We start from the raw sequence: 27,217 nt of genomic DNA, 5'->3' as shown, positions 1-27,217 counted from the left end.
CCTAGGCCCTCAAGTAGCTCTGTGCATGCCTAGAATCTCACAGAGTGTTCTTGAGTCTCTTGAACAGCCTTTTCAGATTCTTCACCTCCCACTTTGCCCAGAATCCCTTCAAGTCTTTTGTGAAAACAATTCTGTTTTGGGACCTTGTCCTTCCAACCAGAGGGGCTCAGTCACTGCCCAGCACCCAGCTATATCAGGACTGACCCCAGCTAACCCCCAGCCCCATAGTTGGTAGCTCTGATCCTGACCAATCTCCTCACTCATTACCACCCCCCCGCTCCCCATTGTAAAACACATGTAACATATCACATAAAATGCTGCTAGTGACAGTGGGACAGAATATGGGGGGGGCGGGGCCAGGGTGTGCAGCCTTGTCTGGTTCACTGCCACTAGCCAGGATGTTCAGTGACGTGTTAGTCCATTCTTAGTAACACCCAGTGAAAACTTGGAGCATGTCACTGGACGGAGCCTGTAAGAATGTCAGGATAACCTTGTAAGGAGCCACTCCCCTTGGCAGAATCCATTGCTGTTGCCAGGTGGAGAGATAGTGCTAATTTAGCAGATCCTTACTATCAGATGTGTGTGTCTCTTTGATTGAAGGGCTGGGCATCTAGACCCAAGCAGGCACTTAAGAGCTCCTTCCCTGTGCTCTTGGCTTTGCATCCAAGTCTGGGTTCTGTCTGTAACCCACCATCTCTTGGGTACAGTCCAAATACAAGACCACTTTGTTGCTCCTTATTAGCCATCAACTTAACCTTTACTTATTTTTTCCCCAGTGCTTGTGGGCTGAGAGAAGTGAAAAAAATGTGGGTCCTGGGTCCTGGAGAGTGCTGTGTTTATTTGTAGTGACGGAGTTTTTATTTATGCTGGTGGCAGAGATGGGGGGCAGATAGGCAGGTGACTCTCCACGCCCTCACTTCATAAGTTCACTGGCTAGTATTTAGTGATGAGGAGTGCAGGCAGGAAATAAAAATCAATGCTGTTTGCCTCTGATTGAAAGGCTGATTCCCTGTTTGTGACCAGGGAGGGCTGAAATGAAACGGTTTTTAAGCTGTAAGGACTCCACTCATTCAAAAAGATATTTTTATCTCCACTCATCCTCCATTTCTTCTTCCTTGCCAACATGCATGCCTGTGGCACCCCACGTGTCCCTTCATCGCCTGTGGGAGTCCAACAGGGCTGTGACAGAGTCCACAGACCATCCCCCCTGGGCAGCAAGCACGCCTACTCTCTACAGACAGCTGTTTGGTTCCTGATGCTCTTAGCTCATCCAGTGGCCTTCCCCAGCCACTTCCTTGGCCCCAGTATGTCCCCCTTTCTCCCTTCCTGCTGCATGTAGCTACCATAACTTCCCGATCAGTCTCTGTGGTCTTTCATACCCCTACCAGGGATTTGTCTGACCTTGCCTTTTACTTCCTCCACTGGCTTCCAATTCTTTAAAAAAAAAAAAAAAAAGACAACTGGGAATTTTCTTTTTTTTAAATTTTTTTTTTCAACGTTTATTTATTTTTGGGACAGAGAGAGACAGAGCACGAGCAGGGGAGGGGCAGAGAGAGAGGGAGACACAGAATCGGAAACAGGCTCCAGGCTCCGAGCCATCAGCCCAGAGCCCGACGCGGGGCTCGAACTCCCGGACCGCGAGATCGTGACCTGGCTGAAGTCGGACGCTTAACCGACTGCGCCACCCAGGCGCCCCAACTGGGAATTTTCAAGACCCTCCCAACCTGGCCCAAGAGCCTTATTTCTCCCATAAATGGTCATTTCTTATCTATTATTATTATTATTATTATTATTATTATTAATTATTTTAAATTTATTTTTGAGAGAGAGCGAGTGGGAGAGAGCCAGAAAGAAGGACACAGGGGATCCAAAGCAGGCTCTGTGCAGTGAGCTTGAACTCACAGACCGTGAGATCACGACCTGAGCCAAAACCAAGAGTTGGATGCTCAACTGACTGAGCCACCCAGGTGCCCCTCTAATCTATTTTTTAAAATGAGTTTGCTTCTTTATTTCCGTGTACCCATCACTGTTGCTTAAGATGCCCTTGCGACATCCCTTCCTGCTTATGGAAATTCTTTACAATCCCCTTAATGGCCCCTTCTTTGAGAAATCCTCCTGGATCCTTCTAGTCTGAATGGGCCTCTTCCTCTGACCCCCTAGAACAAGGGGGCAGCTGGTCTGTCCTCAGCACTCAGCATAGTCTGGGGGCAGAATAGGCGCTCAGGAGTTCTTTGCTGAATGGATGCCTCTTTATTCTTTCTTTTCTCCCCTCTCCTCTTTTCCCCTCTCTCTTCTTTAGAGTTAGCCACACCACATCTCAGACTTCTTGGCATCCCATTTTCAAACATGCCTCCCTTTTGTCTGTGACTTAGTCTTTGCTTCCTGGTCGCTGCTGTTGCAAATACAATCCCTATGGAGTTAGCTGTGTGCATGCCAGTGTTTGCAACCAGCTCAGCTTTAGGGGGGCAGGGCCTTTGTTCTTGCTTTTTTTTTTTTTTATAACCCTCAATGCACGGAGCAATGCCTGGTAATTGAGGGAGTGGGCAAAGAAATCTCCAGAAACCTCTTCGACTGCCTCTGGGAGGCCTGATGTGCATTCAAAACAAACATGCTTTGGCATTATTTTTCTTTAGTTTTAGGGTTATTTTTGGTTATTGAGGTACGATGTACATATAGTAGAAATCGCCCTTATTAGGTGGACACTTTTATGGTCTTTAATGTTTATGTAGTTGTATGACCAGCAACATAACCAAGATAGAGAATATTCCGCCCACCCCCATTCTCTCATGCTTCTCTGCCTCCTTCCAATCCCTTGGCAATCACTGATATCCGAATAGCTTTGCCTCTTTCCGAATGTCATATACAGGGAGTCATGCAGTATGTGGCTTTTTGAGTCTGGTTCCTTTCACTTAGAATCACGCTTCCTATTTTGGAATTTGATGATGTGGACCCTAACCCACACTTTGTCTGCCCTGCCTTTCTCATAGATGAGCAGGGGGCACGTAGCGGGGTGTGGATGGGTCTGTGTGAACTGCAAGCATCTGAGTCAGTCCTACCTCTTGTTAGTGCCTACCTTGTCAGTGCCTCTTTGGACCCAGGGTCCCAGATGCTTTGTCCAACCTACTGACCCTCCCTCCCTTCCTGTCCCCCACTGTGGCACCTGGCCTGGGACAGCCTTCTCCCCTGGGTCCTGACCGGTCAGCCCCATAGCGGTGGGGGGCACAGGGGAGGAGGGAAGCTGGGTGGATGGGGTGGGGTGACCACTAAATTCCTCCCTTGGGGAGGGGATGGGAGTGGGGTGACAAAGGTCAGGCCTCTCCTGGCTAAAACAACAGAAGTGGTTCCAGCTGCCGAACAGCTGGAGGGGGATGTCTGCTTTCCCTCAGCAGCGTGAAAAGCCCTTTAATCGGGGGGCATGCTGTTGTCAGGCCCCGCGGTGGAAGCGTGTAGAAGAAGAGCAGACACCACCGTGGCTGCAGACCTCCCCTTCCCTTTGACCTCCCTTATCTCCCCTCCTCCATCTTCTCGCGCCCCACCCCGCAGCCGCCAGATCGAGACCCTCCGTTGCACCTGTGTAAATGCAGTGGTCGTGGGGTCAAAGAAGGGTGAGAGCGAGCTGGCAGAAATAGGGATGTGGACTTTCCATGCAGATGATGGATTAGATAGTGGGTGGGTGAGTGACATTTTAATGTGAAATTGCTCTTTGTTCCCAAAGACGCAGGCCCCCGGGGGGAAAAGACCAAAGCCCGGCTTTGCAGATGGTGAAGCAAGTGACAAGAGGTGGACAGTCCCTGGCCGGAGAGTAAGAGGCTGAGCTACGGCTCGGCATCTGGAATGTGGTTCTCTACTCTTTGTTCCAGGCACTGGCTCTAGGAGTGGCTTTTTTGCCTTTTTCAATGGCAGAGTTACCTCCCGGAAATGCTCTGTGGTGCCTGGGTTCTAAAAACTCGAGCTGGACTTTGAGTCACAAACGTGACGGGAAAACATCCCTCCCTTGGGAAAGCTCGCTTTGCCTGTAGACCCTTCTCCTCTCCTGCCACCGAGGAGCCAAGGCCGGAGACCCTGCCTACTGCTACCAGAGCTATCAACAGAGCCCCCTCCGCCCCCAGCCAGCCTTGGGCTCAGTGCTCTACCCTGTGCCAAAGGAGGCAGTGTGGTGTAGCAGAAGGAGTCTGGCCTTTTAGAGGCAGACAGAAAGAGTGCCTACCACTTAACTAGCCTGACCCAGCGGGGCCTCGGCCTCCTCCTCATTTATTCCATCATAAGTACTTATCGAGTGCCCGCTTGGGGCAAGGCCCCTGCTGGGAACTGGGGATCCGGCGGTGTGGCACCCAAATCTTGGTTCCTGGGCAAGGAACATACAATTAAACTGCTGGTGACTTAATTGCAGTTGTGACACAGAGCACAGTGGAAAGCAGAGGCTGTTAAGGAGACTCGTCACAGGGGTCCTGATTGACTTGGGAAGTCAGTGCCCCAAAGAAGCAGCATCTGCGCTGAAATTGGAAGGATGGATGGGAGGTATGAGGTTGGGGCCCAGTCCAGGGGAAGGGCCAGCAAGTCCTGAGGCAGGAACAGCACAGTGGGGGCTAACCATTCCTATGCAGCTGGGGGCGCGGACGGGAGGGACCTGTACTGTGATACCAGTACCGACAGAGCAGGCGCACAGGTAGGGATCATTCCCCTACCCAGTCCTTCCAAGTAAGCGTTTGCAGTTTGGGCCGGGAAACTCACCATTACTTACAATCTTCATCCTGTGGAAAAGTGAATTCAGGGTGCCAAAAATCTGACTTATAAAGGACTCATTGATACCATTATCAGAGTTTTCTACCTTGACACATACTCACTTCGGGCTCAGCAACCCTGGGCCCCTCAGATTACTGCCTAACTTAGGGAAGGGATAACTTATCTGCAGGGTCATAGGAAGGCTGGGGGAGGGCTGTGTGAGAAGGATTCCTGCAGGGGCAGCCTCACCGGGAATGAGTTGCTTGGCTGCTTAATGATGATATCTGCCGTGGGTATATGGGTCCTGTCTCAGCCACTCCGGTACATCCCCTTCAATGTCTTTGTGACTCCTTTTCCTTTAATTCAAGGGAAAAAATCCTGTGTTTAATGTACGGCTTTCCTTATCTAATAGATGTTCCTTCAAAGGAAAGACAAGAACAAACAGCTTACATTACTCTATGCGTTTGAGAATTTTAAGCTTTTGGCGGTGGTTGGACAAAGATCTCTTTTCACAGTAAGTGATAAAAAAAAAGTGGGGGGAGCTTCTTATCCAGGATATGTTTTAGGTAAGGTTTGTTACTGAACACTGCTTTAGATCGGGCAGTGTTAGGCCCCATGTATGTAAAGAGACACAGGACACAGTCCTTCACAGACATATAAACACACGAATGATGGTGCGGTGTGCTGAGGGTTTTGATGGAAATCTGAGCACAATGCAGCAAGAGCTCCAAGGAGCTACTGGTGGTGTTTAAAACATGAAAACATTTGCTCTTTGGGATGATGAGCTCAGCGCAGTACGGAATTTGAACTTGAATGGGGAGAAAACATAGGTGGCAGGGTCAGACATCTAGGCAGGAGGTAAAGGACTGAATGAAGTCATTATGGATAAGCGAGAAAAGCCTGCTGGAGAGAGAGGCCCAGCCAGCACCATAGTTTTTTCAGAGGCTCCAACGGAGGCACCAGTGAGTGAAGCCACAGTGGATGTTCCAGCCCCAGACAAGCTCCCAACTGAAGGTAGCCAAATGTGTCACCTCAGCTGACACCTCGCGGAGCAGAAGAATCTCCCAGCTGAGCCCAGCCAAGCCATGGACTCGAGAGAAATGATCAGTTATTTAAAGTCACTAAGTTCGGGGACTGTTTGCTTCGCAGCAACAGATAAGCGAAGCAAAAATATTAAAAGTGAGTAGCTAGAGCCGTGTTATGCAGAAGTTTACTGAAGAAAACCTCACATCAGTAGAGTTTGGCCTGTGAGTTTTGGCTCTGATCTCATAAAGGGGAAAGCCACTTGCTACTCCAAACTGTGGCCTTCCCATTTCTAGGCACAGTGGCTGGGGCGCTGCCCCAGCTGTTTAGAAGGGCTCCTGCCCCCTCTTCTATAGCTGGGAAAAGTAGAGAGGTACGCGTGTTACCAGAAAAATGCCGATTAAGAATTTCAGATGCTGGTTAAATCAGCGTGGTACAGGTGGAAGTGAAGACTGCAAAACCAATTCCATATTCTACAGACTCGAACATCTCCTCCTAGATGGAACCTTGGGCTGCCTCTGTTGTTCCCTGTATTGTCATGGAAACTTGGAAGTCAGTCAAACCTAACACAGCTTGTGGCATTGGAGTGGTCTTCCAGTGCAAAAGGGTTTGCATTCTACTCTGTTGGAGCCTGTGTGCATTTCGGACAGAAGGAATTGTTAATCTGACACCGGCTTCATCCACCTCCGTCTCTTCTCTGGAGACGACAGTCCCCAGCTGGTAGCTTACTTTTCCACTAGGAAGGATGGGTTGTTTATATGTATTTCAAGTGCTTGTCCTACTTTACAAATGTGAGCAAAACATAAACTGCTGTGTGTTTGCTTTGGAATCATTCACTCCCCAAGGAGAGAGAGGGTGGGAGTAGCAGATGATTGCAAACTCACAATTGTCCTGGCCCCTTTTGTTTGGTTTCCGTATTATGCAATCATATTTAGCATAATTGTTTTGTTTTTGTTGTCTTTTGGTTAGGAAGAAGGAAGGGAATGTATGTGAGGATTTTTATGAAAATACTATTCCCCCCCCCCAGAAGGAAATAGTCCAGGCTTTGTCTAGCTGGGGAGACAGCTTGCCCTCCCCCGGCCCCCAACCCAATACCAAAAACTTCCTTCAACCATGGCGGCTTTTGAGCCTACAGCAGATGTCTGTGGCTCAGAGGTTCAGGTACAACAGGGTGACTCAGACTCTGAGTTTGGTCTCTGTGTTGAGAGAACTGACCCAGGCCATAGGCCGGTGCTGGGCACTTGTAGCCTGAACCCCTAACCCCTGCAGAAGAGAGGAAAAAGCCAACTTTGTGACCTCAGGTAGATTGATGAACTCCTAGGCAGTCCTGCTATTGACCAATAAGTAATGAACTGATTTCATGTCCAGTCTCAAAATGCAGAAATGATCTGCTTCTTTTTTTCCATGGTCCAGTGAGTCTTAGCTTGGCTCAACTAGGAGAAACTCCAGCAAGGATGAGTGTCTGTCCCCTCCCCCCACACCCCCACCTCTGTAACTGTGCTCGCGAATATGGTAGCCCCTAGCCACATGCGGCTATGCAAATTTAACTAAAATTAAATGCAACTAAAAATTCAGTTCCTCGGTTGCATTAGCTACATTTCAGGGCTTAATAGCCACATGTGGTTTGTGGCTACTGTGTTGGACAGCACAGATATAGAGCTCGTTTGTCATTGCAGACAGTTCTGTTGGACTGTGTGGCTTTTAGCCTTGCAGAGTCCCTAGGACTAAATCCTCTCGAGGCCCTGCAGTATCCTGTTCCCTTGCTGTATGGCCACTGTCTGCTTGCTTGTTGTCTCCACCCTAGAGTGTAAGCTCACTGGGGGGTGGGACTATGTTGGTTATGTTCTGTTTGCCATGCCTCATGCAGTGCTGGGCTCATAGTGCTGGCTTATTGAGGACAGAAGTAGATGAATGGATGGCTCAGTAAATAGTGTCTGTGGACCTAAAGTAATCCCCTCAGGCCGTGGAGGTTTGGGTGATCATATTAGGGCATAGTCATCCTATTAAAAGTCCATTTTATAGAACTCATTGCCTTTTTTTTTTTTTCAAACAACCACAAATACACACAGTTCCTAAAACAGATGAAAATGAGACACCACAGACGGGGCAAGACAGTCTTTTAGCAATGGCCCCGTGCTGTCTCGGAACTTTTTTACTTGGCCTCAGGGGCCAGTAATTTCTAGATGGAACCTTTGGGGAGCCCTTGTGGAGGTGGGAAGGATCTCCGTGTGTTGGGGGTGGGTGGGGCTTCCTCTGAAGCTCTTTAACCTGTTTTCAGACAGAATGTTCCCCTAGTCATTAAGCTTGTCTCTGGCACAGCTGTTGTAGCGTCTCTGTTGGCCCAGAGCAAGCCATTTCCAAACCAAATTTATGGCTTGCAGTTCAATGCCACGGTGACGCCCACAGCTCTCCTCTCCCGTGAGCTGAGGAAGAGAGAACAGGGCAATCTCCTTGGGTTTGAAAAGGAACTTTGTCTCTTTCGATGCCTGCTTTTTAAGGTGAACATGAGCCCTGTGAGGTTCTTCTCCCAGGCAGTCCTGTCTTGTCTGGGTCTTTAGCGGTTGGTGGCTGGCACACAGTAGGCTTTTGGTAAGTGGCTTTTGACTTTGGGAATCCAGTTGTGCAGGAGGGGCGGACCTTCTGTTTGCAGATTTGCCCTGTAATAAAGAAGGGTGGTTTTGGTGTAGTTGGAAGCACGGCTTCGAGCCAGGCCGTGGGTGTCACTTCCAACACTCACACCCTGTGCTTAGAAGAGTTACCTGGGCTTTGGTCTCCTCATCTGTAACATTAGGTTTGTAGCTTACTCTGCCTATCACAGGCTTATTGTAAAGATTAAATTAGCGAACACAGTGGAAGTGATACCTAATTATTAGTTCCTGTTATTACCGATCTTCAGAGTTAAGGTCTGGCTACCAAATCCCTTTGTGACCAAGGATGAGTTCCTGGGTTTTCCCAGGCTTTAGGAGATACAGATAGTTCTGTCCTTGTCCGATCCTGAGAAAAAAAGGGCACGTTTTTCCTTGGATCCTGCTGATTCCCGTGGCAAATTAACCTAACCAAGTAGGTCTTAAAGGCAGGCCACACTGCAGGTAAGTAGCACGTGGGTCCACAGATGAGGCGGTGGTGGTAACAGCAGAGCCATGGCTCGCGCTCTCAGACGGTCTCGGGGTCACTGGTTGGCCTGGAGAAGCCTGGGTGTGAGGACACCGATCCCACCCTCGGCCCAGGTGCCGGCTGCTCACCAGGCAGAATTATAGAGCCAGGTCTGGCTGCATTTCTAGGCTGCGGACAGGTTAGGCATGGGTCTGGGAGAGCCATCCATCCAGAGGGGGGAAGAGAGATGTTTTGAGACCGGCTTTGTGGGTTGCAGCCCCCTGTGTCCTGTGTCCATCCAGGAGCCTGTGGCCAGGGCTTCCCAAACCCGCCTCGTTCAGCTGGACCTTTGGGGTCCAAGTTTTCCATGGCGGGCGGTCGCTTTAGGCAGAGACAGTCGTAGTGGCAGACGGGCCTGGGTGGGGTAGGAGAGAAAAGACCCACCGTTCAATCTCAGAGCCAGCTTAAGTTCTGAGGTGGAGCTGGGGCAGGAAGTTGTGGACCACCTCAGCCACCATAGAATGTGGGGTTGGCACAGAGGGGAAAGCTCAGAGCATGGGGGTGCGGGAGTGGCCCAGTGATCCCCTGGGGTTATGGCAGGAGCCTTCAAGGCCAGACCTGTCACATTACACCAGTTGCTTCTGAGGTAATAGCACATGGGAGATGCTGCTACGGGGACACATTCACCCCTCAGATGCCTGAGTGCCCCGGCCTTGTGCTCGATGCTGGGGATGTATTCACAGGCCAAATAGACATTCTCCTTGTCTTTGAGGGATTCGGAGTTGGGGATTCCATTGTTAATCAACCCACACAGTTCATCGTTACAAACTGTATTCAGTGCTGGGAAGGAAAAGTGACGTGTGAGAAGTTATTCTAGGAGACCCGTGCTCATCTGTGAGAGTCAGGGAAAGCCTCCTAAAAGAGATGATGTGAGCTGAAATCTGAAGTAGGGGTGGGAGGGAAGGGAGAAGGCACAGTGTGTCCAAAGGCCTGGAAGTAGGAGCAAATGAAGCTCATTTGGGAAATGGAAAGCAGGCCAGTGTGCCTGACCAGCGGTGGGCGAGGTGAGGACGAAGCGGTAAGAGCTGAGGCCGGGGAGGAGGCCCCGAGGTCAGATTCCGCCAGGCCTGTGAGACTGTGTGAAGGTCCTGAGGGGCAATAGGACACCACTCAAGGGCTTCAAACAGGGTGAACCTGAGGGCAGTGAGGCCAAGGATCTCATGCAGGGTTGAGGTGTCCACTATCCTGTCAGCTCAAGCTCTCTCCTCTGTGTGGCAGCCTGGGAGGCAGTGGGCTTCCTCTGGATATGGTTCTCTATATTATTGGTTTCCCTCCCAGAGCACTAGACTCTACTATGAGATGCTATCAGGACATTTCCTTTTGGGCTTGGGCAGGATTCATGTTGAACCCGTGTGTGTGGGAGCCCAGAGGGTCTGCAGGGAAGGCAAGTTGTACTGTCCATCCTGAGGAGGGCTGCATGGTTTCAGCCCTCAGCTGTTCTCTCCCTGTGCTGACCAGCCAGCATTCAGGCAGGAGGTCAGGGTCGCAGGAGGAACCGGTCTCACATTTGGGGGACAGTGTGTGCCCTATGGGACAGGCTTGGACTCTCCTGGAATTTGGCCGGGGTGGGGTATGTTTTCCTGGTGCTCCCTTGAAGGGAGAGGTACTGCCTGCGGACTCCCTCTGCTGTTCTGGAAAAGGGTCAAACTCTCATTTATTTGCTTTGCACAAAGGGCCTGAAGATACATCGGAAACAGGGGTTGTATTCACACCCTCCCTAGATCCTATGAGTTTGGTGTGATTATTCAGTCACTCCAGTATCACCAGTGGCCAGATGTGTGCTCACGACATTGCCGTACATTATTGTGGAATATGCATTCTGTCAACTTGTACTGATGAAGAGCCTTGAGTGGGCTTAGAGCTCTGCTCTTTAGGGGTAGATAAGAGTGGATGCAGCCCCTGCAGCCTAATCATGGGTTATTCAACAGAAGCTCACAGATTCTGTGATCCAATTACTGTTTTCCAGCTGTATCCTATACTTGCTAACAGGGATTCACTAAAAAAAGGGTTCACGGTCAGGTAAGTGGGAGATGCATCATTCTGCATGCCCCTTGACCTGGTTATCTATTGCTGTGTAACAAGCTACCACAAAATTTAATGGCCTAATACATCAGTTTATTATCATCCCTTACAGTTCCATGGGTTGACTGGGATCAGCTGGGTGGTTCTCACTTGGGGTGTCTCATGCGATTATTTTTATTTATTTTTATTATTTTTATGCAATCAGATGATAGTGGGGGGTGGACTCATCTAACGGCTTCTTCACTCACATATCTCTGTGCCTGGGTTGGTTGGGCATTTCTCTGGTTGGGCATTTCTGCACCTGGTTTTGTCACATGCTAGCTTGGGCTTCCTCATAGCATGGCAGTCTCAGGGCTCTTCGGCTTCTTATGTACTGACTGAGTTCCTTCAGAGTGAGTGTTGTGAGAGGCCTGGGAGGAAACTGTAAAGCTTCCTATGACCTTGCTCAAAAGGCCCCAAACATCATTTCCACAGCATTTTATTGGTCAAATTACTGAGGCTGGCCCAGATTCAAGGGAGGGAATTAGCTCAACAGGAAGAGTAGCACACAATTTGCTGCTATCACAATGTATAAGAATATATCAAAGATGTCGAGCAGTCCTGAAGCAAGGAAACCTGTTTAACTCAGTATTTCCCAATCCGATTATTATCTTTTTAAATCAGGAATTCCTTTTCTCAGAGAAAATCACTTACCTCTGCCAGAGAACAATGGTCAGAAGTTGAAGGGTGATGGAGTTGGGTCTCAGTACTACTCTCTAATAAATGAAACTCCCCAAAGCTGGGATGCAGAGATTGCTAGTGAGTTGCTGATTTGGGGAAGTACCCAAACAGGGGTCATGTGACTACATACAAGGATGGAGAGGCTGAATATCCCGGTGGCGAAAGCTTTGATTTGACTTCTGACCGATCTAGGTTCAAATCCGTCACTTCTAGCTGTGTAACGTTGGACAAGTTCCCTCTTTCTGGCTTGATTTTCTTTATCTGCAAAATAAATAGTTCCTATTTCATAGGGCTGTTGTGAGGATTAATGAGATCCTGCCTGTGAATGACTTAGCACAAGATGCTTTCCTTGGTTAGACTTCGTGGCGGCTGAGTTCCCTTCCACTTCTAGGGGTTAATGACTTTGGGTTTATTCTGGACCTGCGCCCCAAGGCGAGGCAGTATTGTAAGACACGGGCTCACCCCTGCTTTTCTTGCAAACGTAACCTCTGTACTCTTTCACTTTTCTCCAACCTAGTTCCTCATAAGTGACCGTGACCCGCAGTGCAACCTCCACTGCTCCAGGACCCAGCCCAAACCCATCTGTGCCTCCGATGGCAGGTCCTACGAGTCCATGTGTGAGTACCAGCGAGCCAAGTGCAGAGACCCGACCCTGGGTGTGGTACATCGCGGTAGATGCAAAGGTGAGTATGGGCACATTCGCCCAGCCGCAACGAGGCTCCCGGGCCGCATGGCTCCCTTCGTGCTGTGCTTGAAGTTTCGTGGGAAACTCAGAATGCGTCTGTTCATTTTGTTTGCCACTAACCCTCCGCCCTCCCACCAGGGAACATGGGAAGGAGAACTGGCCTACCTGAAGGAATGAGTACTTTTCTGTCCTTCCAACACTGCCACCAGGCTAGGGCTTAGAGAGATGTGCTGCTATCTGGCTGGTGCCCTTTATTTGTATTTTTCGTTTTTGTAAATGGAGATGCTTAAAATGGCAAGACGTTATTGTTGGCTCCCGAATAGGGATTCCAAATGGCTGGCCAACAGATGGGTTTTGTTTGGGCTGCTCGCGTGTTTAAAAATATTAAAAACATTTGAGACAACATTTCAAAATTGAGAGATTCAACATAAAAATCTGGATTTTGGTACTTCTCATAAATAATTGGAAGCCCTGGTAATGTTTAGGTCTGTGTTCCCTCCCACAGGGAAACGCATGGCTAGACCTGAGTAGCAGCTTCGTCCTCTAAAGGGGAGCCCGTTCTCCACTTTGCCGCAGTCCCCAGAACTCCCTGTGGTGTCTCCAAGCTGAGTGCCGTTCTTTGCACACCCAGTTCAGTCCCCTAATTTATATCACTTTCCTAGGCCCTGTGGAGATTGGAGTTTGTGATTTAATCAGCTCTGGGCTGCTTCGAGCTGTTGTCGGAAATGGCATAAGACTGAGCAGGCTGCCCTAGAGCTTTTGGTGTTCCAAAGAAAGTGCTTGCAATTCTTAAACCATAAAACATCTTTGAGACCCCTTGGGCTTGCAAGTTTTTTAATAAGCCCAGTGAAAAAAATTTTCCCCTGGTTGGGGGTGGGTGTGGCTGAAGGTACTTGGGAGAAAAAAATAAGCAGAATCGGGTATAAATACGCCTCCCTGGCTTTTCTAAGGTCAACATTAAGGGGACGATGAGGCCGAGCAGCACTTATTAGCCACTGCCTTTGTGTTGTTAGAAAATCCAGTTGGTGGTATTGTGGGCTCACCCACAGGCAGAGAGGTTTTCTCTCAGCATTCCTAGTACTGGGCAGCCATTTTGTCCCATGGCTCCAGTGCGGATCCGGGTGAAATATGAAATGTGCTCCTTCTCTCCTCTTATAGACGCTGGCCAGAGCAAGTGTCGCCTGGAGCGAGCGCAGGCCCTAGAGCAAGCCAAGAAGCCCCAGGAGGCGGTGTTTGTCCCGGAGTGCAGCGAGGATGGCTCTTTTACCCAGGTGAAGCCTTGGCCAAGTCTCTCAGCCCGATTTCCTGGACTGAGGCCAAGGGGAGGCGCTTGAGAGTGGGAGGGCCCCTCAGAGCCTTTGCTTTCTGGGAAACAGCTGAGGGCTCTTTGACACCTTCTGGTACTACCTTCTGGTGCCTGCATTCCCCCTCCTGGGCTCTCCATGCCACCCTTTGCCAGCTGGCAGTGGGTCCTGAAAAAGGGGCATGGAAGTCTGAGCCAGGAAACTGGTATTGCTTGGTCCCCATGCTCCCTGCTGGCTGTCTCCATTTTTCTCTTCTGTCAAATGCTGACTGATTATTTTTCTTATCCCAGCCAGTTTCCATGGGCAACCCCTGGTAATCCCATCACTGTTTATTTCTACCCCTTCTGCACTCCCCTTCTTCCTACCCCCAGTCCTTGAACGAAGCAGTGCTCCCTCTGAGTACGCATTGTCCCACGATTCTTGGTGTGAGTGTGAGCGTGTGCACGCGTGTGTGCGCATGCACGCCCCCAGATTTTAACATTTCTTTTCAGGCAGTCCCACCTCTCATCCTGCATTGTATTCTGGCTACTGCTTTGTGTAATAGTGACGTTGGCACAACTATTTCTAAAAAAGGCAGCATGGGGACAATAGGATGCCCCTTTACAAAGCTTTGAGGCTAGATGGGGGATGTCGTCTGGGGGGGTGGGAGGCAGCTGGATGAAGGTGTTGTCAGGGTGAAAGCAGGGAAGTTCGCTGGATGAGGGTGAGTCAGCCACATGGTTGGGGTGATGGTGGTGCCTGCTTCTCCCTTTGTGGAATAGGGCCCCATTTGGGGGAGTCCCACTACCTTAGGGCTGGAAGCAGAGGCTTCAGAGGTTTCAAAGCTTCTCTGTAATTCTGAATCAAGGGGGCAAAGGGTGTAGCCTGGCCTTTGGTTTCATGGGTTTCGTGTTTCTTTTCAGGGCTGGGCCTGGGGCTTGCTGATTTCAGACTGACGCTTGTTGGGAAGCGTGGACGGGTGTTGGGGAAGGGTTTGGGCATCATATTTTTTAAGTTTATTTATTTAGAAAGTGTGCACGTGAGTAGGGGAGGGACATAGAGAGAGGGAGAGAGAGGATCGCAAGCAGGCTCCTAGCTGTCAGTGCAGACGTGGGGCTTGAACTTACGAATCGTGAGATCATGACCTGGGCGGAAACCAAGAGTCCGACACTTAACTGACACCCCACGCGCCCCTAGGCATTGTATTTCTTAAAGTTCGTAGCCAGTTCACACATTTGGCCAGGATTGAGAGCCCCTAGATTACACCGACCTTGGCTGCCGACCCTGTGAGAGGCGCCCTTGTTCATTTTCTCACGTAAGCCTCACCGCAGGCCTGTGAGGTGGGTGTTGGTGTCCCCATTTATAGAGACAAGGAGTGGCAGACCCGGGATTCACACTCAGACCCCGCTAGTGCCCATGTCCTCCTGGTCCTCCGTGTTCTGGTGCCCTCTAAACTGGCAGCTGCCAGGGAGAGACTGAGGTGGGGAGTGCAGGGAGGCGGTCTCATGCTGTGGTTCGAGTGTGGGCCCTGGAGCCACAACCCCCGGGTGTGATGCCCAGCCCCCCACGTCAGGCGGGTCACTGAGCATCTCTGGGCTTCAGTGTCCTTCTGTGAGCAACGGGGATTATGATCTCCGTTATTATCCTATATAACCATAATAATTACACTGTACATATCATTACATGTTACTACGGTGACTACCATTCTTAACGAGAGTCGCTATAGCTTCCCTCATAGGGCCAGGGTGAGGGCTAAATATGTTATCATGTGCACGACACTGGGAACACACAAATGCTATTTAAGCATCTTGCACATTCGTCATCATTACTCCCATATCTACTCTGGTTCTACTCACGTCTCCCCGAGGTGTTACGGGTGACGTCACTTAAGGAACATGAAGCCTTTTGTTGAGCCTCCCCCCTCATCAGTGTTTTATTTTTTTATGTCTTCTGGTGAAAAGAACGCAGGTGACGTTTGCGTATGTATTTGAAACTGCACTGCTGGGAATTCACGTGCAGGGGAGATCATCAGACCTCCCTCTACCACTTTGGGGCCAGGATGGGGGTAGAGGTCATAGGGAGGAGGCGGAGTGGATGGCCGTCATTTCCCCCTTTCTCTAGGATTGTGTAATCGCCAGTGTGTTGCTTATGAGAAGGTTGACCCCTGCCCTCCTGGTTCTGAAGTGTCCTCTGCCTCGCGACACACAGCTGCTGGCCAGCTTTTCTTTTGGCGAGGCCAGGGCAGGCCAGGTGGTGTTTGCCGGAAAGGAACTTCCAGATTAGTCGGGGCAGAATTGCTAAAAGAGAGGGCCTCTGAAGTTCAGCAGAGGTTGGATAGACAGTCGAGAACCCCTTCATTTGTTTGACACGCTAAGCACTGCCATGTGTCTCCAGGCTCGAGGCTGGCTCAGCCCCGGTGGGCAGCCGGGCAGCCAGACAGCCGACCCGCCGGCCCGTCCTCGTTACAGTGATTGAAATGGATGTGCTCTTTCCCTTGATCAAAGACGCTGCGACAGCTTCACAAAATGAGGCTGCCTCTTTGAGTGTGCTTCAGTCGCAACGACAGGCTGCCCAAGGGCTGTGAGACAAAATGCTTTCTCCCTCCCCCAGCCTCTACTGTCACTTAGCTGGACTTTTGTCTTGTTTTGTTTTGTTAAGACCCAAATCCAGCGACCAGCTGTGCTGCTTTAATATTCTTTAGAATATTGATATGCACGCATCATGATGTTATTACCGTATCTTGGCCCTGTGAATTGTAACGCAGTATCACGCTCTTGAGGTTTATGGAGGGAGCAAGGGGACCCTAATGGGACTGGATTTGTTTGGCATGGGACACAGCTTGGGACCACATGAGTTGGTTGGTTTTAATGGGGTTCATGTGGGACGCAGAGGTCTCTGTTCTCTTCCTTGTTTTCCCTGTCCTCTTTGTGTGCCCCAGCCCCCACCCCAACTTAACACAGCAGGGTGGTGCACATTAGGTCACATGTGCCTTTTAAAAACCTTGATACCGAGTCTGCCCCCCAAATGCTAGGAGTGGGACCCCAAACATTTTAAGCTCCCCAGGTGATGATAGTGTTTGGTCAAGGTTTTGAATGACCTGCTGTTGGAAGGACTTCATCACTCTTGTTCTTGATTGCATCATCGGAATGTGGAGTTAAGGCTCTCTGGTGACCTGCTGAGTAAGGCTGGGAGTTAAGTGCTTTGTCCTTTCCTGCGGCCTTATCTGTTTTCTCTTCTGGGCGTCAGGAACGAAATTCCCGACATCTGTTCTGCCAAGTCCTCTGCCAAGCAGTTGTCTGATGCCCAAACTGATGAACTGAAAGCCCGGCCCGTAGTGGAAGGGGATTGGATTAGCACCACCAGGAAATGTTGGCTGGAGTTTGTCAGGCTTGTGCATCACTGAGTAATAATGATCTACTCTACTGAGTGTTACTTGGTGCTAGGCACTGGGTTTTACACCCATTAATCTTCACTGGAACCCTTTGAGGTAGTTACTAATACCCTTATTTATAAAAGAAAACTAAATTTCAAAGAGGTTGAATAACTGGTTCAAGGTCACTGCACTAGAAAGGATTTGTACCCAGGGCTACCTAATTTCAAGGCCTGTGCTTTTGACTTTTTTATGCTATAAAAGTGGCCTTGATGCGTATGTAATTCATTTTCATCACCATTGTTATTCTAGAAGTCCCCACTGTGATGCTGGTGATCAATCGATAATGGGGGGAAAAAGGAAGAAAGAAAGAAAGAAAGAAAGAAAGAAAGAAAGAAAGAAAGAAAGGGAAAAAGAGAAAGAAAGAAAAAAGAAAAAATCCTTTTGGTTATAGAAATCTTCAAATATACAAAAAAGAAATAATAGTATAATGAACTCCATGTATCTGTCACCCAGCTTCAACAATAATTAACATGTGGCCGATTCTGTTTCATTTCTGCCTCGTTTTCATCTCACATCCCAAACTGGATTGCTTCAAAGCACATCCCAGACACGGTGTTTTTTCATCTCAAACATTTTGGAGTTCCTCTGTGTTGTGCACCGTGTGCTGGTTGGCATGGAGGGTTTAAGAAATGTCACGACATGTGCCTTCAAGGAGCTTATGTGCAGAAAAGATACGAGAACCAATAATAAAGTAGCTAGTATACAAAGCCATACATGTACAACTGGTTATATTTCAAACGCCCATTTACAAGTCAGTAATTTGGAATTCTGAGCACATTTTATTGTTGAGAAAATAAATACCAATTAAAATTTCTGAACATAAAACCTTAACCAGTACTAAAACACACATGACATATATTAGCCTTAATGACAAAGGACTAATATATAAAGAATTCTTACACACCAGAAGGAAGGAGATCCTAGTAGAAAAGCAGACAAGAGATAACCAACCAGCAGCCACACAGTAGTAACAAATAGCCAATGAGTGAATATGAGTCCTGTCACTTTCCTTAGTAATGAAGGAAATACACATTTAAAAAAATGTCATTTTGCTGACCAAATTGTTAAAAATCGGAGAAAAGATGGTAATATTCAGGCTTGAATACTATTAACTATTGAGAATTGCTAAAGGGAAAAACCTACCCCCACTTTGCAGTTTGGAAAGTAAATTGGCATTGGCAGTTTGTGGGATAATTTTGCAAAATGGGTCAAAAGCCCTTGGTTGTGGCCACATCTTGTGCCTATACTTCCACTTCTAGGAATTTATTCTAAGGAAACAATTAAAAATCTGTGCAAATCCGTAGCCACAAGGAATTTTATCTAAGTTCTGCTTATAGTAGCAAACATTTGCAAACAATGTAAATATCCAATAATAGAGAATTACATAAATAAATTAGACATAATTTATATGCAATTCACGGCTGCCATACTCTGCATCTAGTAAAATGATGTGTTACTGAGGCTCATTTCATGTAATAGGTGTATGTGGGTATGGTAGGAACTTCATTAATCAAATAATTTAAAATAGAAATATTTTCATTTTGTTCTAAATAGAAAAGTTACACCTACTTTGTAAGAGAAGAATTCTGATAATGCACAAGGACATAAGGTAAAAAAGTAGAGCCAATGATCTCATCTCCATGAAAGAGCAACAATTAATTCTCTAACCCTCCAGTTTTTTTCCTTTGTGCAGGATTATCATTATTTAGGACAAAAATGGTGTGATATCATATATCTTTTAATAATATTTTCTTAAGCTAATTACATTGTGGACTTACTTCCAGGTTAATTACATATAAATCTACCTAATGTAAAAAAATGTTATTGAAGTATAATTGACATACCATTACCATATTATATTAGTTTCAGGTGTACAACATAATGATTCAACTTTTGTACACATAGTGAAATGATCATCTCAATAAGTCTAGTTACCATCCATCCCCATACAAATTTAATATAATATTATTGATGATATTCCTTATGCTCTACATTACATCCTCATGACTTATTTATTTTATAACTGGAAGTTTATACTTCTTGTTCCCTTGATCTATTTCACACCTGCCAACCCCTCTCCCCTTGGAACCACAGTCTGTTCTCTGTATCTCGGTTTTGTTTTGTTTGTTTGTTTTGCTTTTTAGAGTCTACATATAAACGAAATCATGCCGTTTGTCTTTCACTGTCTGACTTATTTCACTTAGCATAATACTGTCAAGGTTCATCCATGTTGTCACAAATGGCAAGATTTAATCCTTTTTTATGGCTGAATAGTATTCCATTGTGCACACGCACACACACACACACACACACACACACACACACACACCATGTTTTCTTTATCCATTCATCTGTTGTTGGACCCTTAGATTGTCTTCGTATCTTGGCTATTGTAAATAATGCTGCAGTGAACATAGGGGTTCTTATATCTTTTTGAATTAATATTTTCATTTTCTTTAGATAATACCCAGAAGTGGAATTATTGGGTTATATGGTAGTTCTATTTTTAATTTTTTTTTTAGGAACCTCCATATTATTTCTATAGTGGTGCACCAATATACATTCCCACCAATAGAGTATAAAGGTTCCCTTTTCTCCACCTCCTTGCCACCACTTGTTATTTCTTGTCTTTTTTATACTAGCCATTCTGAATGCTATCTCACTGTGGTTTTGATTTTCATTTTCCTGACAATTAGTGATACTGAATATCTTTTCATGTGCCTGTTGGCCATCTGTATGTCTTCTTTGTAAAAATGTCTATTCAGATCCTTTGTTCATTTTTAAATGGGATTGTGTTTTTTGTTGTGTTTAAGTTGCATGAGTTCTTTATATATTTGGATATTAACCTCTTATTGAATATATAGGTTGCCTTTTCATTTGCTTGATGGTTTCCTTCTTTGTGCAGAAGCTTTTTAGTTTGATATAGTCCCATTTGTCTATTTTTGCTTTTGTTTCCCTTGCCTTTGGGGTCAGATCCAAAACAAAACAAAACACAAAAACAAACCAATAAAAAACCAAAAAAAAAAAAAAAAACCCCAGAATGAAACATTGCTAAGACTTATGTCAAGGAGCTTATTGCTTATGTTTTCTTCTAGGATTTTTATGGTTTCAGGTCTCACATTCAAAATTTAACCCATTTTGAGTTTATTTTGGTATATGGTGTAAAATAGTGGTCCAGTTTCATTCTTTTGCATGTGGCTGTCCAATTTTTCCAATACTGTTTATTGAAGATTGTCCTTTCCTCTTTGTATATTCTTGCCTCCTTTGTCATATATGAACTGACCATACAGGCATGGGTTAATTTCTGGGCTCTCGATTCTGGTCCATTGGTGTATGTGTCTGTTTGAATAACAATACCATACTGTTTTGATTACTGTAGCTTTGTAGTATAGTTTGAAATCTGGAAGTATGGTACCTCTGACTTTGTTCTTTCACCAGATTACTTTGGCTATTCAGGGGCTTGTAGGTTCCATACAAATTTTATAGTTATTTCTTCTAGTTCTGTTGAAAATGCCATTGGAATTTTGAAAGGGATTGCATTGGATCTGTAGATTGCTTTGGGTAGTGTGGACATTTAAGCAATATTAATTCTTACAATCCATGAGCACAAAATATCTTTGCACTTATTTGTGTCTTTCTTACTTTCTTTCTCTAATGTCTTACAGTTTTCAGTGTATAGGTCTTTCACCTCCTTGGTTAAATTTATTTGTAAATATATATTCTTTTTGATGCAATTGTAAATAGGATTGTTTTCTTGATTTCTCTTTCTAATATTTTGTTATTACTGCATAGAAACACAACAGATTTTTGTATATTAATCTTGTGTCCTTCAACTTTACAGAACTCGCTTATTCTAACAGCTTTTTGGTGGAAGCTTTAAGGTTTTCTATATATAGTATCATGTCATCTGCAAATACTGCAAGTTTTACTTCTTTTCCTATTTAAATGGCCTTTCTTTCTTTTCTTTGCCTAATTATTGTGGCTAGGATTTCCAATACTATGTTGAATAAAAATGGGGGAAGATAAGGCTCCTTATCTTGCTCCTGATCTTAGAGGAAAAGCTTTTACCTTTTCATTATTGAGAATAATATTAGCATTGAGTTTGTCATATATGGTCTTTATTATGTGGAGGTACATTCACTCTATATCCACTTTGTTGAGAAGTTTTAATCATAAATGGATGTTGAATTTTTTCAAATACCTTTTCTGTATCTGTTAAGATGATCATATCATTTTTATCTTTCATTTAGTTGATGTGCTCTATCACTTTGATTGATTTGTGGATATTGAACTATCCTTGCATCCCTGGAATAAATCCCACTTGATCATGGTGTATGATCCTTTAATGTGTTGTTCTCTGGTCCTTTCTAATCTTTGTTGCTTTTGGTATGTATGTATGTATTTTTTCATCTTTTCTCCCCTCAGAGAGTCCCGCTTAAAATTTCTTGCAGGGCTGGTTTAGTGGTCACAAACTCCTTTAATTTGTGTTTGTCTGGGAAACTTTTTATCTCTCCTTTTATTTTGAATGATAGCCTTGCTGGATAAAGAATTCTTGGCTGCATATTTTTCTGATTCAGCACATTGACTATATCCTGCCACTCCTTTCTGGCTTGCCAAGTTTCTGTAGATAGGTCTGCTGCAAACTTGATCTGTCTTCCCTTGTAGGTCAAGGACTTCTTGTCCCTTGCTGCTTTCATGATTCTCTCCTTGCCTGAGTATTTTGTGAATTTGTGTATGATATGCCTTGTTGATGGTCGGTTTTGTTGAATCTAATGGGGGTCCTCTGTGCTTTCTGGATTTTGATGTCTGTGTCTTTCCCCAGGTTAGGAAAGTTTTCTGCTATGATTTGCTCACATAACCCTTCTACCCCTATTTCTCTCTCTTCCTCTTCTGGGACCCCTATGATTCTGATGTTTTTCCTTTTTAATGAGTCACTGATTTCTCTAATTCTTAAATCGTGCTCTTTTGCCTTAATCTCCCTCTTCTTCTCTGTTTCATTATTCTCCATACGTTTGTCCTCTATATCACTGATTCTCTGTTCTGTATCATCCATCCTGGCTGCCATAGCATCCATTCAAGATTGCAGCTCAGTTATAGTATTTTTTATTTCATCCTGACTGGCTTTTACTTCTTTTATCTCTGCAGAAAGCGATTCTAATCCATTTTTGGCTCCAGCTAGTATTCTTATTATCATGATTCTAAATTCTGGTTCAGACATCTTGCTTGTATCTGTGTTGGTTAAGTCCCTGGCTGGCGTTTCCTCCTGCTCTTTCTTTTGGGGTGAATTCTTCATTTTGTCATTTTGAAGGGAGAAAAGGAATTAATGAGGTAGAAAAAATTAAAATTAAAGAACTATTAAAATTAAAAAATTAAACACACACACATACACAAAATCGAATAAATGATGCTTGATCGTAGGTGTGTTTTGGTCTGGGTGTTGAAAGTGGCTTGATAGATTAGAGAAAAAAGGGGAAAAAGAGGGAAAAAAAGGAAATTGTTTGAAAATTTGAAAAAATGAATACACTGAAGTAGACTAAAGTGAAATGATGGAAGTAAAATAGAATTTGAAAAAATTTACACAAAAGTAAAAAATATAGTACAGGAGCGCCTGGGTGGCTCAGTCGGTTAAGCGTCTGACTTCGGCTCAGGTCATGATCTCACAGTTTGTGGGTTCGAGCCCCGCATCGGGCTCTGTGCTGACAGCTCAGAGCCTGGAGCCTGTTTCGGATTCTGTGTCTTCCTCTCTCTCTGCCCCTCCCCCACTTGCGCTCTTTCTCTCTCTCTGTCTCAAAAATAAATAAACATTAAAAAAATTTTTAAAAATATAGCAGAAAAAAATTAAAAATATTGTTAATAAAAATTGAAAATAAAAATGAATTTTTCTCTTTCTGTATCAAGAAACAGAAAAGAAACGAAAAAGAGAAAAAAAAAGAAAGAAAATTGAATAGTTGGACCAGCTAACAGACTGAAATACTACTAAAATTACTTCGTTTTCCCCTAGAAGTCAAACTATGAAGCGCTTTATAGTCCATAAACTAAGCAGCGGTGAGACTTGTGTTCTTGAAGAGTGAGGTTGGCCCAGTTAGGTGGGGGTTAGTGTAATGGCTCTGTTCTCCACTAGATGGGGCTGCTTAGCTTACTGGGGTGGATTGTTGTGGCACTTGTAGGCATGTATGCACATGCTGGGGAGTGGTGAAAATGGCGTCACCCAGCTACCCATCTCTAGTATTGGAACTCTGTTCTCCCTGATCAGCAGTCATGCACCCGTCCTTCATCTTTGGCTTCTATCCACTCCCCGCTTCCACACTGTCCGTGGCCAAGCCCCAGGCAGCGCCTCCCTCCCAAGTTTTGTCTCAGATGCAGCTGCCTTCCCTGGCCCCCCACTTCTGCCCCTCTGCGGAGGGTTTCACGGAGCAGTGACCAGGTGCTGGCCGCACCCAGGAATGCTTGCAGGACCATGCTGCTGCCGGTGCTCAGAGATTGTGGCCAGGTGCCAGCCTGCCCCAGTAAAACTTCGTGAGACAGTGTAGCAGCAGCACCTCAGGGATTATGGAAAATCACAACACACATCTGGCACCAGGCTTTACCCCCAACGACCTTGTTCCAGCACCAGCAAATGTGGCCGTTCTCTGGGGTCTGCTGGGCCCAGGTGGCCTCACAGCCTCTACCAAGTGTCCTTCTGGCAGTGGAACCACTTCTCCCCATGTGGTCTGAGAACCTCCCAGACCTCACTCTTCTCCTGGGGATTCGCCCTTCCCACCAGAGCACCACCAGGTATTGAGCTACAGAGTTGCAGACTGCACTCCCCCTGTTTACAGTCTTAATGGAATTTAAACCCTCTCCTTTCTCGTTTCTCCCTTTTTAGTTCAGTCCCTGTGGCTGTTTCCAATTTTCCACTTTCTCTCCAGCTGCTTTTGGGGAGGGTGCTTTTCTCGTATTCTCCCCCCTGCCCCCTGTGTCCATTCTCTCTCCGCACCCAAAAGCGGCTCCCTGCCCTCCGTGGCTTCTCTCTCCCCAAGTTCACCTCTCCACGCTGCCTACCTGCTGAATTCTGTGGTTCAGGTTGTGCAGATTGTTGTGTTAATCCCCAGGTCAGTTTCCTAGGTGTGCAGGGTGGTTTAGCATTGGTCTGGCTGTATTTCATGGATGTGAGACACAAAAAACTTCCATGCTGCTCTGCCATCTTGGCTCCTCCCAATCCTTTAATGTATTGTTGAATTTGGTTTCCCAATACTTTGTTGAGGAGTTTTGCCTCTATGTTCTTCAGGGATATTAGCCTTCACTTTTCTTCTGTTGTTGTCCTTGTCTGGTTTTGGTATCACAGTGATGCTGGCCTCATAAAATGAGTTTGAGAGTGTTCCCTCCTCTTCATCTTTTTGGAAGAGTTTAAGAAGGATAGGTATTAAATCTTCTTTGAATGTTTAGTAGAATTTGTCAGTGAAGCCATCTAGCCCTGGACTTTTGCTTGTTGTGAGGATTTTGCTTACTGATTCAGTATCCTTACTAAGTGATCAGTCTGTTCAGACGTTCTATTTCTTCTTGATTCAACTTTAGAAGATTGTATGTTTTTAGGGATTTATCCCTTTCTTCTGGTTTGTTCAATTTGTTGGTATGCAGCTGTTCATAGTAGTCTCTTATAATCCTTTGTATTTCTGTGGTATCTGTTGTAACTTCTCTTTCATTTTTTATTTTATTTATTTGAGTTCTTTCTCTTTTTTTCTTGGTGAGTCCAGCTGAAGGTTTGTCAATTTTATTTATTTTTTTCAAAGAACCAGTTCTTGGTTTCACTGATCTTATCTATTGTCTTTTTATTCTCTATTCTATTTATTTCTGCTCTAATCTTCTTCTGCTACCTTTGGGCTTTGTTTGTTCTTCTTTTTCTAGTCATTCAAGTGTAAAGTTAGATTATTCATTTGAGATTTTTCTTGTTCCTTCAGGTAGACCTGTATTGTTATGAACTTCTCTCTCAGAGCCACTCTAGCTTCATCCATAGATTTTGCTATGTTATTTTTCTGTTTTAATTTGTATCTAAGTTTTTTTTTTCTTCTTTGTTTTTTTTCTGTGACCTGGTAGTTGTTCAGTAGCATGTTGTTTAACCTCCAAGTATTTGTGGTTTTTCCAGTTTTCCTCTTGTGATTGATTCTTAGTTTCATACCATTGTGGTCAGAAAAGATGCTTGAAATAATTTTAATTTTCTTCTATTTATTGAGATTTGTTTTGTGGCCTAACATATGATTTATCCTGTGGAATGTTCTATGTGCACTTGAGAAGAATGTGTATTCTGCTGCTTTTGGATAGACTGTTATGTATATATCTATGAAGTCCATATGGTCTTATATGTCATTTATGACCATCGTTTCCTTATTAATTTTTTGCCTAGATGATCTGCCCATTGATGTAAGCTGCTATTCTTATATTGCTGTTGATTTCCCCCTTTATGTCTGTTAATATTTGCTTTATATATCTTGGTGCTTCTATGTTGGGTACAAAAATATTTATAAATGTTGCATCTTTTTGCTGGGTTAATCTCTTTATCATTACGTAATGCCTTTCTTTGACTTTTATTTCAGTGTTTATTTTAAAGTCTTTTGTTGGATCTAAGTATTGCTACACCAGCTTTCTCTTTGTTTCCATTTGCATGGAAGGTATTTTTCCATCCTTTCACTTCGTGTGTGTGTGTGTGTGTGTGTGTGTGTGTGTGTGTGTGTCTGTGTGTCCTTACTTCTGAAGTGAGTCTCTTATATGTAGGCAGCATATAGATGGGTCTTATTGTTGTGTGTTTTTTTTTTTAATTTTTTTTTTCAACGTTTATTTATTTTTTGGGGGGGAGAGAGACAGAGCATGAACGGGGGAGGGGCAGAGAGAGAGGGAAACACAGAATCGGAAACAGGCTCCAGGCTCTGAGCCATCAGCCCAGAGCCTGACGTGGGGCTCGAACTCATGGACCGTGAGATCGTGACCTGGCTGAAGTCAGACGCTTAACCTACTGCGCCACCCAGGCGCCCCTGTTGTGTGTTTTTTTTAATCCACTCAACCACTCTATGTCTTTTGATTGGAGAATTTAGTTTATTTACATTTAAAGTACTTATTGATAAGTATGTAATTATTGCCATTTTGTTAATTGTTTTCTGGCTGTTTTTGTAGTTTCTCTCTGCCCCTTTTTCTCTCTTCCATTGTGGTATGATGTCTTTAGTATTATGTTTAAATTCCTTTCTCATTTTCTTTTGTGTATAAGTTTTGCTTTGTGGTTACCCCAAGGTTTACATATGCATTCTATGTATGTATGTAACAGTCTATTTTAGGCTGATAGCAACTTGAATTTGAATACATTCCAAAACTATATTTTTAGTACACCGTCCCCCAAGGTTTTACATTTTTGACATTACACTTTACCTTCTTTCATTTTATATATCTTATAACTAATGTAGTTTTAGTTAATTCTGCTACTTTTGCCTTTTAACCTTCATACTAGCTTTATTAGTGACTTATCCACTACTTTACTGTATATTTACCTTTTCTAGTGAGACTTTTTACTTTTGCATTTTTTTTGTTGTTAATTAGTGCCATTTATTTTCAGCTTAGAGAAGTCTCTTTAACATTTCTTATAACGCTGGCTTCATGGTGATGAATTCTTTTAGCTTTTGTTTATCTGGGAAACTTTGTCTCTTCTTCACTTCTGAATGATAATCTTGCCAGGTAGAGTAATTGTGGTTGGAAGTTGCTGAAAATCTGCTCATAGCCTTTTGGGGTTTCCTTTGTATATAACAAGTTGCTTTTCTCTTGCTGCTTTCAAGATTCTCTCTTTAATTTTTGACATTTTAATTATAATGTGCCTTGGCATGTATCTCTTTGGGTTCATTTCATTTGGAACTCTCTGGGATTCCTTGACCTGGATGTCTCCCCCACCACCCCCCTCCCCCAGGTCAAAAAGTTGTCAGCAAATAAGTTTTCTGCTCTTCTTTTCTTCTTTTTCTCTTCTCCTTCTGGGACTCCTATAATATGAATGTCATTCTGCCTGATGTTGTCCCATATGTCTCTTAAGTTATCTTCATTTTTAAAATGCTTTTTTCTTTTTGCTGCTCTGTCTGGATAAGTTCCAGTGCTTTGTCTTCCAACTCGCTGATCCATTCTTCTGCTTCATCCAGCCTGCTGTTGAACCCCTGTAGTGTATTTTTC

At 45.1% G+C, this 27,217-nt stretch overlaps 1 protein-coding gene across 1 annotated transcript in view; it reads left to right on the top strand.

The window, feature by feature from the left end:
* SMOC1 (SPARC related modular calcium binding 1) overlaps nt 1–27,217 on the top strand; it is a 156,045-nt gene that overhangs the window by 62,447 nt on the left and 66,381 nt on the right. The window contains 2 exon segments of the mRNA XM_047079746.1: nt 12,158–12,323; nt 13,484–13,596. Coding sequence (XP_046935702.1) covers nt 12,158–12,323; nt 13,484–13,596 — 279 coding nt within the window.

The sequence above is a fragment of the Lynx rufus genome, unplaced genomic scaffold (assembly GCF_022079265.1).
Source record: "Lynx rufus isolate CCGP_SWC_20201006 ecotype Redwood Valley unplaced genomic scaffold, mLynRuf1.p SCAF_17, whole genome shotgun sequence".
NCBI lineage: Eukaryota > Metazoa > Chordata > Mammalia > Carnivora > Felidae > Lynx > Lynx rufus.
The sequence above is the reverse complement of the archived record's forward strand: the minus strand, read 5'-3'. Positions and strand labels throughout refer to the sequence as shown.